Source organism: Diadema antillarum, unplaced genomic scaffold, assembly GCF_040938485.1.
Source record: "Diadema antillarum isolate AM-2024a unplaced genomic scaffold, OU_Dant_1.0 scf00000078, whole genome shotgun sequence".
Classification (NCBI taxonomy): Eukaryota; Metazoa; Echinodermata; class Echinoidea; order Diadematoida; family Diadematidae; genus Diadema; species Diadema antillarum.
The window spans coordinates 188352-202053 of record NW_027270967.1 but is presented as its reverse complement, the minus strand read 5'-3'; the positions used below and the strand labels follow the sequence as shown (position 1 = coordinate 202053).

General features: G+C 38.2%; 1 protein-coding gene across 1 annotated transcript; it reads left to right on the top strand.

Moving 5' to 3' along the window:
• The first annotated feature begins 2267 nt into the window (after nt 1-2267).
• On the top strand, nt 2268-11856 carry LOC139717621 (uncharacterized protein MT2135-like). The gene is made up of 13 exons (XM_071629127.1): nt 2268-2333; nt 3574-3636; nt 4259-4345; nt 5139-5174; nt 5747-5792; nt 6292-6428; nt 7021-7161; nt 7841-7978; nt 8548-8643; nt 9011-9087; nt 10067-10255; nt 10907-11093; nt 11668-11856. The coding sequence occupies exons 1-13, from the start codon at nt 2268-2270 to the stop codon at nt 11854-11856; spliced, it is 1452 nt and encodes a 483-aa protein (XP_071485228.1).
• Nucleotides 11857-13702: the final 1846 nt, after the last annotated feature.

Genomic DNA, 13702 nt, shown 5'->3' with positions numbered 1-13702 from the left:
TTACGGGAAGTAACATTGATTCTCCGTACAATGACTTATCTTATCATGACGAAGTATTTGGGTTGGACTAGCTGTGTGTCGGGGACTGTCTGCCACAGATACGTCCATGATCCGTTATTCTAAACATAGCCTTTCCTCCCGAGCAGCAAATAAGTGTGTCAACTAAAGATCTCTGGTCGATTACTGACGTAATTTCAGGCATTGTGTCTGCTAAATAAAGTTAATGGCAGTAATAGACAGCTACGAGAATCCGAATGCTATCTCGTGATTGTTTAGAAAACCAATTACGACGCTAAAATTTGCATTCTAACGAGGACAGCCTTATCTGAGGTATCTCGTCACGATAATTTCAAGTGTGGTGGCTAGATCAAAGATCATGAACAATTGAATTAAGAAAAAATAAACCACCTGAATTTGTCACTTAAAGGACTGGTTATAGATCAAGAAATATTGCGCCAAGAAAGAGAGCTTGCTTCGAACTTTTGACATTTCTAGTATATTGGGTGGAAGATTAGAGCATGTTGCGTATGCCCACACACAAATACACATTAATATTCACATCCACAGCTTATAAACTGTTTGGCGTATTCATTTATTATGTACGTGCTGCAAATTCCAATACATGTACATGTACTTGTCGGTTTTTTGCACCTAGTTGACTTCGCAAGTCTCCTTTAATAACTCAACATCGCGTACAGGAAGTAAAGTTCTTCAATGAATCAATCGTAAGTTCATTCATTTCAAAATTCTGACTGAAATCACAAGTTATAAAGATATAGATCCACCACTCTGACACCATTTATTTGTTGTCGATGATTCAGGCAGTTCGGGGCAGACGGTGCTTCAAGAGCGGCATAATCATTGGTGTGCGCGTGACCCACCATAGTGCGAGTAAATGAATACTAATTACCCCTCTCAAAAGATGAGTAGGTGTAGGTGATACCGCACACACCCAGAGTTTTGAATAAACTGAATGTTGATTGCAGAATTTCGTGGGGGAACAAGTTGAATGTTGCATCATTTGTGTGCACCATGGTCACAGTGTTGCCGGAAATTAAAGGGATGGTATTATAGTGCTGGTTGAGGTGAGAATTCAGCTTTTAAGTTTTTGCTAGATACTTAGAAACCACTTTAGGAAATGTTAAAAGGCATACAATTCTAAGAGGAATTCAAAGTCTATTTGATGAAAATCGGTTCTGAAATGGCCGAGATATAAAAATACCCCAAAATAAAACAAAGCCGTCCTAATATAAGGTGGGTCCCACCTTTTATTAGGATTGCTCTGTTTTGGATATCTCTGCCATTTCAAAACCAATTTCATCAAATAAACCTTGGATTCCTTTAAGAATTATATGCTCTTTCCAATTTCAAAAAAAAAGTTTCTCATTATCTGAAAAATCATCATCAAAGTATGTTGGAAACCTGAATCCCCATCCCAACCAAAACTGTAGGCCTATACCATCCCTTTACGTAGTTCACAAATCATCTGTTGTGGAAAAGGGTGGTGCCATTTCTGTATAGCACCAACTATCACTGCAGTACAATGTGCATTGACTCAAACAGATCATCTTGCTACAAAGTTGATCAGGTTTAAGCAAAACTTCGGGTTCTTTGCAACAATGATAAAAGGCCTATACATGCCATGCACATTGACGACAAATAAAGTTTAGAGTCGATCTGAAGACATGATGCATCGCGCTGCTTTTTTATCTGATGCGCTATCAAATTTCGAATTCCGAACCCGCCAATTAAAGTAGCCATAAACTAGTGCGCAAACACTCACGAATACATCTTACAAGAAGCGATCGATCAACCCTATGAGAAACAATGAACTCTTCTCTGAGTCTTACCCGCTGTGTTGGAAAATACGTTCTGTCGCTATCTTGATATAGCGGTATGAAAGATACTGTGTGAAAAATTAAATGGTAAACTAGGAAGTAATGTTTTGTGAGCCTGCAGCAGAATCTATAGTGAAACACAAGATAATTGTATATGTATTTAGCGATAATGCGCTATAGTTTGTATAGGAAGTCCGCGTCTCGGCTTACAAAGCACCATTTCCTCAGCGTTCCTTCTTCATCATCCCGTCAACCGCACGGACAGTGTAACACCGGTCGGTCGCTGCTACCAGGCAGGTGGGGCTGCTGCTACTGAAATCGCCCTTACGTCGAGGATAAACGAGTAGTAGTCTTGCAGGCAGAGTGGACAGACATACATAGGGAGGAGGAAGAGGAGGAGGAGAAGAAGAATTATATCCCTCCGAGATAATGTATGCAGCATATACTTCAACGATACACATGGGTTCACTTTTATTGTTTGGCGCTCTCGTCCAGGTTAGTTCAAATTTCAAGTTTCAAGTCTGTAAAACATTTATCTTCCGATGTTCTTCATAATACATTAATTCATACGTACACGTGAAATTAAACCAAGGAAGGTAGAACCTAAAAAAAAAACTCCAATACTCTATTTTTATAGTAAAAACGAGTTTAATCATTCTGTACATGATGCTAATAAATTGAATCATCGGCCGCTTTGCGATGAACAAAATTTCAGTTACTGGTACAGCATATTCGTTTTCATTTTTGTTGTCATGATTATTTCTCTCAAGATCATTATCGCTTTTATCATCGTTATAAGTCTAATCTGGCATCAGCATAAAACAAATGAGTAATATACATTTACACGACTTGATTATGTTTTGTTTAGTGCATGTAACGAACAGGGCGTCAGGCAAAAGTGCACCAACACAGGCCACCTGTATAATGGATAGCAAGAAGAAGAAGAAAAAAAAAACAGACAAAGCAAGACAAGACCAAAACGGAACAAACAAAAATTAAACAAACGAACACCTATAACATCAATAATCGAGAAAAGGGAAAAATTAAAAGGCTCCCGTTTGCATGCGTTTTCGGAAGAAGGATATTAAGCCACTGAATTATCAAAATCAAAAGAACGGAAAATGTCACCTGCTTGGGATTATAGTTTATCAGTTTTCACTGTATAGGTCATAATGACTAGGAAGGAGTAAACACACACACATACACACACTCAAACAGACATAATGTTCACTCTTGCAGGCCTGCATGCTCGGCAGGTTTTATGCTTATTATCATCTTTTGTTCTCACATAGAATTTCCAACAAGAAAGAAAAAATGTCATCGCTTGTTTTATCATGAATCTTGTCAGTGCTTGTATGATACTCTCTGCAACTGCAGTATGAGGTTCATTTAGTTAAATCCTTCTACGATACTTCGAATTGGCTTTATAATGAACGGTGTGAGTCGATATTGTACCATTTGGCTGGCAGTATTTTCAATGAATCTTTAGTTTGTATACTTTATATAAATCGACTTTGGTATCAGGATAAGCTACAAAGTACAATACACTATCAGCGTAGAACAGATTTGAGGCATGCATGGGTTGCGAATGTTTCAATAATAACATGTATGAATACATCACGATACTAAGGCTATATAGCAAGAAGAAATGAACTGATGGTCGTATAGAGACATTTGAAAGCTGAATAATTTGATTTTGTCAAGTCAGTCCTGTGCCTATATTTACTTCATATAGATCCTCCTGTCGGCAGCTGACGGGGCGGCTTGTCGGGGGATAAGCGGCGATGTTCCCTGCCAGGTACAGTTCTTTATAATATACGCAATCTCAGCAGCGGTTAATTGCCGATTATGCTGTAAGTGACGGACTCGACGTCAACGTTTATATTTGCATTTGCTCAATGATCGAACTGATAACCCATGAATAGAACTAGTTTGTAGGTGTTCCATAATAATGCATGATTCTCATTTCCATCCCCCCTCTCTGTCACTCCTTGACCTAATTTCTTTTTTTCATAAGACCTATACTCGTGAAGAAATGCGAGTAATTTAGTAGGCCACCACTATAGAGTAATGTAACGGTAAACGGCGCGGTAATGGTAATGATAATGGTCATGAACATGCTTAGTTACGATGGTCATAGTAATTATTTTTAATGGTTATGGAAATGGTCATGCGCATGGTCATTGGCATGATCATGGACAGCTTAATGGGATACAAACTTGTAATGATATTGACAGATTCACTTGAACATACTTGTTAAAGATGAAAAAGAAAACCGATAAACGCATTGTATTTTGTTACATCTTCTGGCCGTCTAGGATTTACATAAGATTGATAACATTGATGAAGTGGCCTTTGAGAGTGTCTCGATGTTTACCTTACACTCTTACTCACGTACGAATATACTCTGGGTCTTACAGTGTGACAGATATGGGCGGTGCATGAAAGGAACTGTAGATATTGATCCCTGGCTGCAGTTTGCCTTGAAGACGCAGCGGGAACTGCAGGTAAGAAATTCTTCAGTTCTTCAATTAAATCATATTTATTTTAATCAAACAAAAGGTAATACAAAGTATAATGATAAATAATACAAAGTATACAATATTGTCAGCTCATATTGTCGAACAGTTTGTAAAAAGTCATAAAATGTAATACAAAGTAGTATAAGTACGGAAAATATATACATAAAGAGAAAACGATTCACACTTTGCAATGGTAACAGAGATTAAATACAGCGTTTGAAAAGAGCATGATCTTCAGAAAAGCGGGGCTTGTAAAACGTACGTCTCTCAAAGAAGAAATCAATGTGCTTGTACAAATAACTTATATAAATATCCAAAATTAATCTGGAAATGTTTGTCAAGAAAGTTTAGACCTATATACACTGTTTTCAAAAGGACGAAATATTCACGCGCTGAGTGCGAATGTTTAATAGATATGATATTGAAATCTCTCAATAGAAAAGGGGGGAATTCAAAGCTTTTGTTGTGGTTGTGGAACATCATTTATGTGGTCTTGTTTCATAACACCATAACAAAACATTTCTGTTTCCCAGCGGTGCAATACCGTAAATCTGTTGTACAAACTGTAACACTTTGTCATTTATAGTGATCGTGCAATATGTCGAGAAACGCAGGGAAATGAATGTAATAATTTCAAAATAAAGAATTAAGCAATGCTACTTTATAAAGATTAAGAAATCATCCTTCGCCATAACCAAAGACTTACCTGATCAAATATCAAAGAAACGTGACTCGCGTATCTCAATGTTTCTGTTTCTCTACTTTTTGCGCCTCACAGATTGATTTACCTCTTGACAGAATTCAAATCTTTGACGTAAGTTAACATCACGCTCAGAAATTTAGACAATTATGCATTTAATTAATTTATATCTTATACAAATTGTCTGTTCAAAACTACAGTAACTGTTTATCCCTGTGAATGTAGGTAGGCCTATCTCATTATAATAGAAATATAATGTTGGACATTGATTACAAGCCCTTAACCTTTAACATGGTTGTAAGTTGTAAGATGCTGTTATATGTTGCTCTTATTCGTTTTGGTTCTGTCAGTGAAGTCCTATCGGTATTCAGTTTATACCTAAGTATATGCAACGCAAAGCTACTTTACGACCAATTCCTACATATTTGCAAAGCTACTTTACGACCAATTCCTACATATTTATATGCATTAGCCTACGTCAGCTCTTTAAAAAAAAAATTGTCACTGGATCTTAAGGATTTTTTGAATGCCAAAACTCTCATTCTTGCGATCGTTTGCTACCTATACCGTCAAAACTATTTTCATGAGTACCTGGCCTACGCAAGCTTCATGTGAAAGCCCATTGAAACAATATCATAATGATGATAGTTACGACATTTCTTGGTATTCTATCACGACTTATGCAGGCTCATAATGCATTCAACGCAAGAGCATACGGACTGGCATACGGAGGTAAGGGGGCGTTAGCCAGATGTCATTGATCTAACGAGAACCCTTTGAAGTCTTTCAGTGGAAATTGTTTGAGCACTAGCAGTGAGAAGAAAATTTATTTCAAAATAATTTTTGGTTGTTGTGATATTCTGGTCCCATGCAGCATAACATGAACATCGACTTCCCTTCACTGCTGGTCATAACGATCATTACGCTTTACGTACTGATTTGAGTTTAATTTCGCTGTCGACAAACAGCGTGGGCGAAAAAAAACCAAAAACATGGTTAACAAATGGAAATTTGGCCAGATCATGACGATCAACTTGTGCACATGCGACAATATTCCTACCACCTCGTAGGAAATTAGAAAAGAACAAAAGGACAAAAAAAAAACAATAAAGGAAGACCTCGAGGACATCCAAGTCATAGGGAGTACATATTCCTAATATAGATCTCCGTGAGTCTTTCGCTTTAAGTTATATGGGCTTAATCCCATATTTATATACGTTCTTTGTTTCAGCTAATGACACCTGCCTGTGGCCACCGCCTTACGACAACGTATGCCTGGGCCTGGCCAATCATGAGTTCGACATCGTGGACATGCTACAAATGGGTGTCAGAGGATTTGAGGTCGACAACTGGTGGTGTGCCGATGCAGTGAGTTTCAGTCAGCCTCCCCTTCATCATTTCATCATTACTATATAATTTCCTCTTCCACCTGTCGGCCCCCTCCCCCTGCTTCTCTTTCTCCCCCTTTATCTCTCTCCCTCTCATTCTTTATGTCCATCCCTATTATCGTCACTTTATTCTCCTCTCTCCCTCTCCCTCTCTCACTCTGTCTACCTCTTTCTTTTTCTCTCGATGTTCTTTTAAGTTCTTATGTTGGTGTGATATTGGTATATACGCTTTTCGGTAGTGATTGTTTTTTTTTCTCCTCTCCCTTTTAAGCGGCTCGTTGGGAATTGTCCTCCGTTTCTTAGAAATATTGTTTGTGTGTATGTGTGCCTTTAATTTTTGTTTATAGTATTACGTAATGAAATCCGGGATATTGAACACATAATATTTAGTAATTTCAATGCGAAATTATATATATATATATATATATATATATATATATATATATATATATATATATATACATATATAGTCAGAGGATTCTTGTGATTGTGCCTAATCTCCCCGTTTATATCATCCCCTCCCTTTCTAACGCACACCCCCCCCCCCCCCCCCCTTCTTTCTCTGGTAAAAGATGCGTCTTGCCCATCTGGGCCTACCCTTTGCCATTGGGTGTGGCGAGTTCAACGTCTTGTATGCTGACGTCATCGCCGACATCGGTGCTTGGCTGGACGAACCGGGAAACGAGGATGAGTTTGTCCGCATCTACATAAATGTAAGATAGTGTATTCATCTTTTATTTCCACTTTCCACAGACCAAGGATGGTTCCAATCTATACATGCGGGTAATGCCGGAATTCTCTTCATATCAATGCTTTGGCTAGATCCTTTTCTTTTCGGTTTCATGTACAAACCGACTGGATGTATCCCCACTTGCTTGCCGTGTATATAAACGAGTCACTCGTCTTTAAATTTTTGCAAACCTACATGATTTGGTTGTAAATCTATTTGTTTCTCTTTTTCATTTTCTCTTTTTATATGCGAAAGTTATAATACAATGTTTAGAAGTTGTAGGTTAAGAATATACCTCTCCATAACAGTGTTATTACTACATTTCAGGATGATGAGGCAAAAAAACTTATTCTAAGATAGATGTTATATTCTGTCAAAAGGCCGATATAATTCCTGATAGAAGGGAATGCTTCCTTGTCCAGTTACACAAAACACATTTCAAGTCATAGAATGAATAATTTTACCGTCAGTATTGGAGTTTAACATGTATAGAGGGGAATATATTTTTTTTCGCCCGTTTTCGTACAAATTGAATTATTCTTCCACCATTTTACCAATCAAAACATCGTAAGCATTGCACCGCTACCAAGTGGGGGACACGGCCAATACACAAACTTCTTTGACATTGATGTATCAACTTCTTTCTTCTACGGACTATACAGGAAAAGTTTGATCAGGGACACGATGCCGAGATGAACGGTCCTCTTGAGCGTTTTCTCGGCCACGATCGAATCCTCAGTCCGGCTGACTTCAGGACGTCGTATGGTGGCGTTTGGCCCACTCTGCGGCGAATGAGAGAGGTTAGCGATTGCTGATTGTGATTTTGTTGTCTGTGTTAACAAATACAGGCCTACAAGCTAATGATATTTAAGAAAGTTGTTCATCTTTCTGTTAGACATTGACTTTGATTAAATTTTTGTCATTTTAATCATTGACTCGTTAAGATGTCATGCATAGATTTATTGATGGTCGTTCGATCGTATTATACCATAATACTACTCCGCTCTTCTGGCTCTATGCCATCATTCCTAGATTGTTGTTGTTGTTTTTTTTTTCATCTACTATTCACGTTCTACATACCCACCCCTTCCCTTTTAATCTTACTTCAAGGATGTATTCGCGTTTATCGTTGTCACCTTTCGACATATTATCTCCGATATGTTGGTTTTTGAAAGACTTTTGAAAGATTTATGACATCAAATGTTGCTTTAGACACTTTTTTTTTACGGAGGGCAATGAAAGTGCAAAGTTAGTCAAAGGCATTCCTCGATCTGTTCAAAAGTTCGCATTTTGAGGAATGGAGTAAATACTTGTCAATATTGTTTTATCAGTTTATGAGAATTAATTTGGGTTTAAATCTCCTCTGAAGGATGGCAAACGAGTGGTGGTTGTCACCAATACCAACAGGACTCACCAGGGAAAGTACATCCACGAAAAAAAGTGCCGTGAAACTGGTGCGAATAAGGTAAGTCAGCTTTTGAACCTTCTCAGTATTAGTGAAATCCCAAATGGACATATCTAACTACGAACTAGTCACAAAACATGGTGTACACACATACTCACGTCAGGTAGGCATCAATGCTTAGTATAAGTTGGAAAATACAATAGAATGTATTGGAAATATTTTAGGTACTCAGACAACATCGCTGCCATGTTGGATTGATAATGAGTCTGTCGAGCGACTATAACGTTGAGTGAAGTGAATACTTCGAGATCCCTTCACCCATTGACCAGACTCACTGCTCGGTTGCGTAGTTGAGCAAGATCACATTCTAGATAACGTAAGTGATGATAATGATGGTTGCCTCTTTTCCCTCTCGTTTAAACCACAGTTCACAGGCTATCCCCAATGCGCCGGAAAGCAGCCAACAGATTGTCTCAGAGTTCTCGGAGACGCCACACATTACGTGTAAGTTGTGTTAACAATACTTTCATGAACTTCCATGTAATTTCACTGAATAAAACAATAAGGTGTCATTAAATTGCCTCTAATTTCCCATGCGTGTAGGTGAAAAGACAGCATTAAAGCCAAGTTGTCACAATGATGGCGTATAATAACAATATGCTAGAAGCCAGTGCCGTTTTTTTTTCAGCTATAGCTTATCAGATACACAACCTGTCTCAGGTTTCGAATATGATTATGGTGATATTACAAATTGATTAACACAATGATGACTAATTATTCAACAAATTCTAACCAAAGCCGTCAACTGCGTATGACCTATGCATTATGCATTAATGGCTCCTGTATATTTACTCAATATCTCTGTCCACGAGCTTTTGTGTATACCACCGGCTGATTTAAGAATACAATTTTCAGCGGTTCTTAGATCAAAATTATACCACCCTTTAATGTACCCGAATAAAGTATACTGTATAGATTACGCAGGACTCTATACAAGGCTTATTGTGATACTTATGATATCGTATCGAATGAAAAATAAAAAAGACGAGAAAGTGATTTTACGTGCAAATAAAGAATAAGAAGAAGAAAAATAAGAAGAAGAAGACAAGTTGATCAGTAGCCGTATACTCCAACAGAGAATGCTATAATAGAAAACTGAAGTCAATGTGCCCTATGCGCAATTTCCTTTCATTTGGTAAAAAATTAATGGCTTTCTTCCATATTCTTCTCCTATTTCTTAAAGGAGTGGATGAATAAAGGAGTTATTTTATGACTAATTTGATTGTCTGTTTGCTATCTTCCTTTCTTACCCGCCAATCAAGTTCGCAGCTTTTTTGCCTTGTGTTTGAAAAATTAGAGTTTATCTTTTTTTCTTTTTTTTTCTTTTTTTTTTGGGGGGGGTCAATGGTTTAAAGTGGTGAGTCTAATCTTTTGCGTACCTCTCGTCAACAACATGACTACCCCCTTTACTCCTGAATCGCAGCTTCGATGTCATCTACGACGGTCCTACGTCGTCTGGCGTGATCACCGACCTTACCGAGCATGTCAAGTGCGCCGTCAACTTCCCTTCCACTGACATGGTGCACCCACAGTTGATGGAGACTGCCGTCTTCACCTGGGCCAAGGGCGAGCCGTCTCTGGAACTCCAGGAAAACTCATGTGTTATGCTCAGGTACGTCACTGGGATTTTATTTTTTTCTTTTTACTGACTACTTATTTTTTCATTTCATTGTCTTCTTCTTCTTCTTCTTCTTCTCCTCCTCCTCCTCCTACAGTCCTACTTTTTCGACTTTCCTACTTCCTTCATCATTATTATCATCATCATCCCAATCATTAGCAGCCTCTTCTTCTCCTTGATTTCTGAATGTTGCCCTCTTGTATCCTCAAAGCTTAGATTTTAGGCCAGAGAAATATATCTTTTCTTTTCTGGGAAATATACGAAGGACTAGAGCTCGAATGTGAAAAAGGAAAGCCTAATATGGTATGCTGAAGCTAATCTATAGCTCACAGAGAACCAGATAAAATCTCCACTGATTGGCCAGTCGGACGTAACCTCAGCCTCCGGAGACGTCATTATTGTCAGAGGCGTCATTATTGTCAGACGCCTATTACCGCCCTTAAACACTCACACCAGTCCTTTCTAATCCCTTGCTCGTCATGTTCGTGGCTTAAAAAGGCAGCACAAGACATAAAAGCAGCAACAAAATAATGATAAAATGGCTTGACATTGGCGCTCAGTTTCTTCATATTCAGATGCAACGACTGCACAATAAAAGAATATACATAATTTCAGTGATATCACCATTTCCTTTCTTTCTAAAAGCCACGAAGACCACCGATGGCACACTTCTTCGAACTGTAACCTGCCGCTGAGCTACGCGTGTCAAAGTTCCTCGGACCCCGAAGAATGGATCATCAGTGAGACGACTGGAGCCTATGACGTCACAGGAAACTTTTGTCCAATCGGCTACGAGTTCAGCGTGCCGCACAATGGCTACCGACAGCAGAAGGTGAGGCTAATAATACCTTTGCTGATGATAATGCATCTGTATTCAGAGTATGATATTTCTGACGGAGTCCTATTTAGGGAGGAAGAGTGGTTTGTATTTGCTTGCTACAGTAGTACAAGAGTATGTGGACACTTTTTGCATATTATTCCGTTTTACATTGTATTATGCAAGACACCTGGAAACTAATTTAGGGACAATGTGAAAGTAGAATGAGAGTTTCGTAATGACATGAGACTTTCTACAAAAGATGCCATCCTCCTGCCTTTGGCACAATGTTCACTCCCGTGCAATTTTGTGGACACCTCTCTCCCCAAATAAACATAAATACACACATACACACACATGAATACACACATGGACAAGTTATTGCTCTCTATAAGAAAAAACAAAACTCAACGTTGCATCGACTAAGAAAAAAGAAAACATGCTCTTGCGGTACCCTTATGGAAAACGTAATTCCATATCATACAGAGCGCAGCCCAAAGCGACAGGCTTGTTGATGCCTTTGTGTGTTGTTGTTTTTTTTTTTGTCTCATTTATTCATTAAACCTTTTGTTTTTATTGTTTTCCTCAGCTAATCGAGGCTATGCAGGATGCCCCTGTGTGGATCAACTTCTCGCCGTGGCTCACGGGTCAATTTCCGACGGCTAGACCTCCAGCTTCTACTCCAAGATCTCATGCCGGCAGCTTACATGCACCTCCCATTACGTGGTTACTTGCGTTCATGGCGCTGTCTTTCATTGTTAGGTCGTTGGCAGGCTGAGTCTTTAAGAGCTGTATGCAATCCCGGTTATCCTCTCTCCCTTGTCTCTAAAAGTGACGTATGATATTATAGGCCCTAACAAGAAGTGTTTCCTGGCAAATAGATGAACAACTATTTCCCCGTGCAATAACCAAACGTGACAACAATTGCGACTTTGCCAAAGATTATATTTCCTGTTTGAATGACACATTTTAATGATGGAATATATGATGTTGTATAGTATTCGATCTCAATCCCCGCCTGCAACGCGGAAAAAAAAAATGTGTGCCAATCAGAAACGTGACACTTTCCTAATCCTTTCCAGATGAATTTAACAAAATGTCAGCTTATCTGCAGCGTAAAGAAAGTGTATTGCATTTTCCAATCATTTGTCTGCATGTGGTCACTCATTACGGTCTATTCGATACCCTAATAAGTGTTACATAAGAGGTATACATTGCACTTACTCTGGCAGGGCCTTTTTTAGAACAGTGGGTTCAGTGAAGTGAAGACTGTGCCTTTGAATCTGAAGAACGCATCATTTTTATTCCCTGCAATTATTCCTAGTAGCATTGTTATTGTTATTTTTATAACCACACCATTGTCACTGATAGGTTCCATTATATATCAGGAGTATAGATGTATATGTGTGCGTGTGTGTGCGTGTTGTGTGTGTGTGTGTGTGTGTGTGTGTGTGTGTGTGTGTTTCTAGATTTTATTGATCAGAACAAAGCATTGTCCCTTTTCATAAGTCGTAGTAAGTTTTGACATCACAAAAACAAACATTAACAAACATTCTTAACAGCATGCATGTATATTTTTGATAACAATATTTTGTAATAATAGTGGTTGTAGTACTATAATTGTAGTAGTATAGGTCTTATGATTATTATCATAACTAGAGCATAATATTGTTACTATTAGTACAAAAGTATACTACTATACTATAGCACATGATTTTACACCAAATACTAATATTGTACAACGTGAACGTTACAGCTATTAAAATTATTTGAGATCGATAGACAGTGATACTAACAATACTGTTGTTATGATGAGAAATGACATTTGGGTTATAGTAATCATTACGTGAGTAAAATATGTTGTATAAAAGTACAATGACGATATCAGTAAAAATAATGGTAATAAACTTGGTGATTGACTACTATGGGTTTTTTTCAGTTCGTAGGGATTATAAGACGTGACAGCATGATTCATAATGTATGAGTGTCAGCAAGTGAAGGGAATAGTGTAGCTAATGGCTTCGATTGCTCAACGCATGTATGTGCAATGAGAAAAAGAAAGCAATTTCATTTTGCGCTGTCACAGATTTACAAAGACAAAGGTTCATTATAATCCACATGACCGTTTGGCAACCATTATTAGTTTGTTCATCTGTGTAATCACTGGTTATCATGTAGTGACGGTTCAGACTGTTCACGCAAAAGCATGATAAGTTAGATACAAAATGTTAACCACGTGCCTCCCTTGAAAGGGCTATCACTGCGAAAACTCTCGTCGGATACTTAAAGACGTCGTTGGCTGTGTTGCCAACTTGGTCTCTCCACCAGAAATGTTTTAACCCTGGCAAGAGTGTGCATTTTATGTTATAGTCACAAACAAAGAAAGCATGGTTGATCGGTATACGCCAAATACACGATATACATGTAGGTGTAGGGCCCATTTCGATCTGGCGTGTGTGAAAATGATTAAATATTACCTAATTAGAATATTTTGCCCTTTATATGATGCTTTATGTATAACTTTAGTTGTTCAATATCTTGTTGTGTCTGGAGGTCTCGGGTTCTAATCCCGATGGAATCCCATTTCTTTGCTCAATTCTCCAATAATAAATTGCATTCATTTC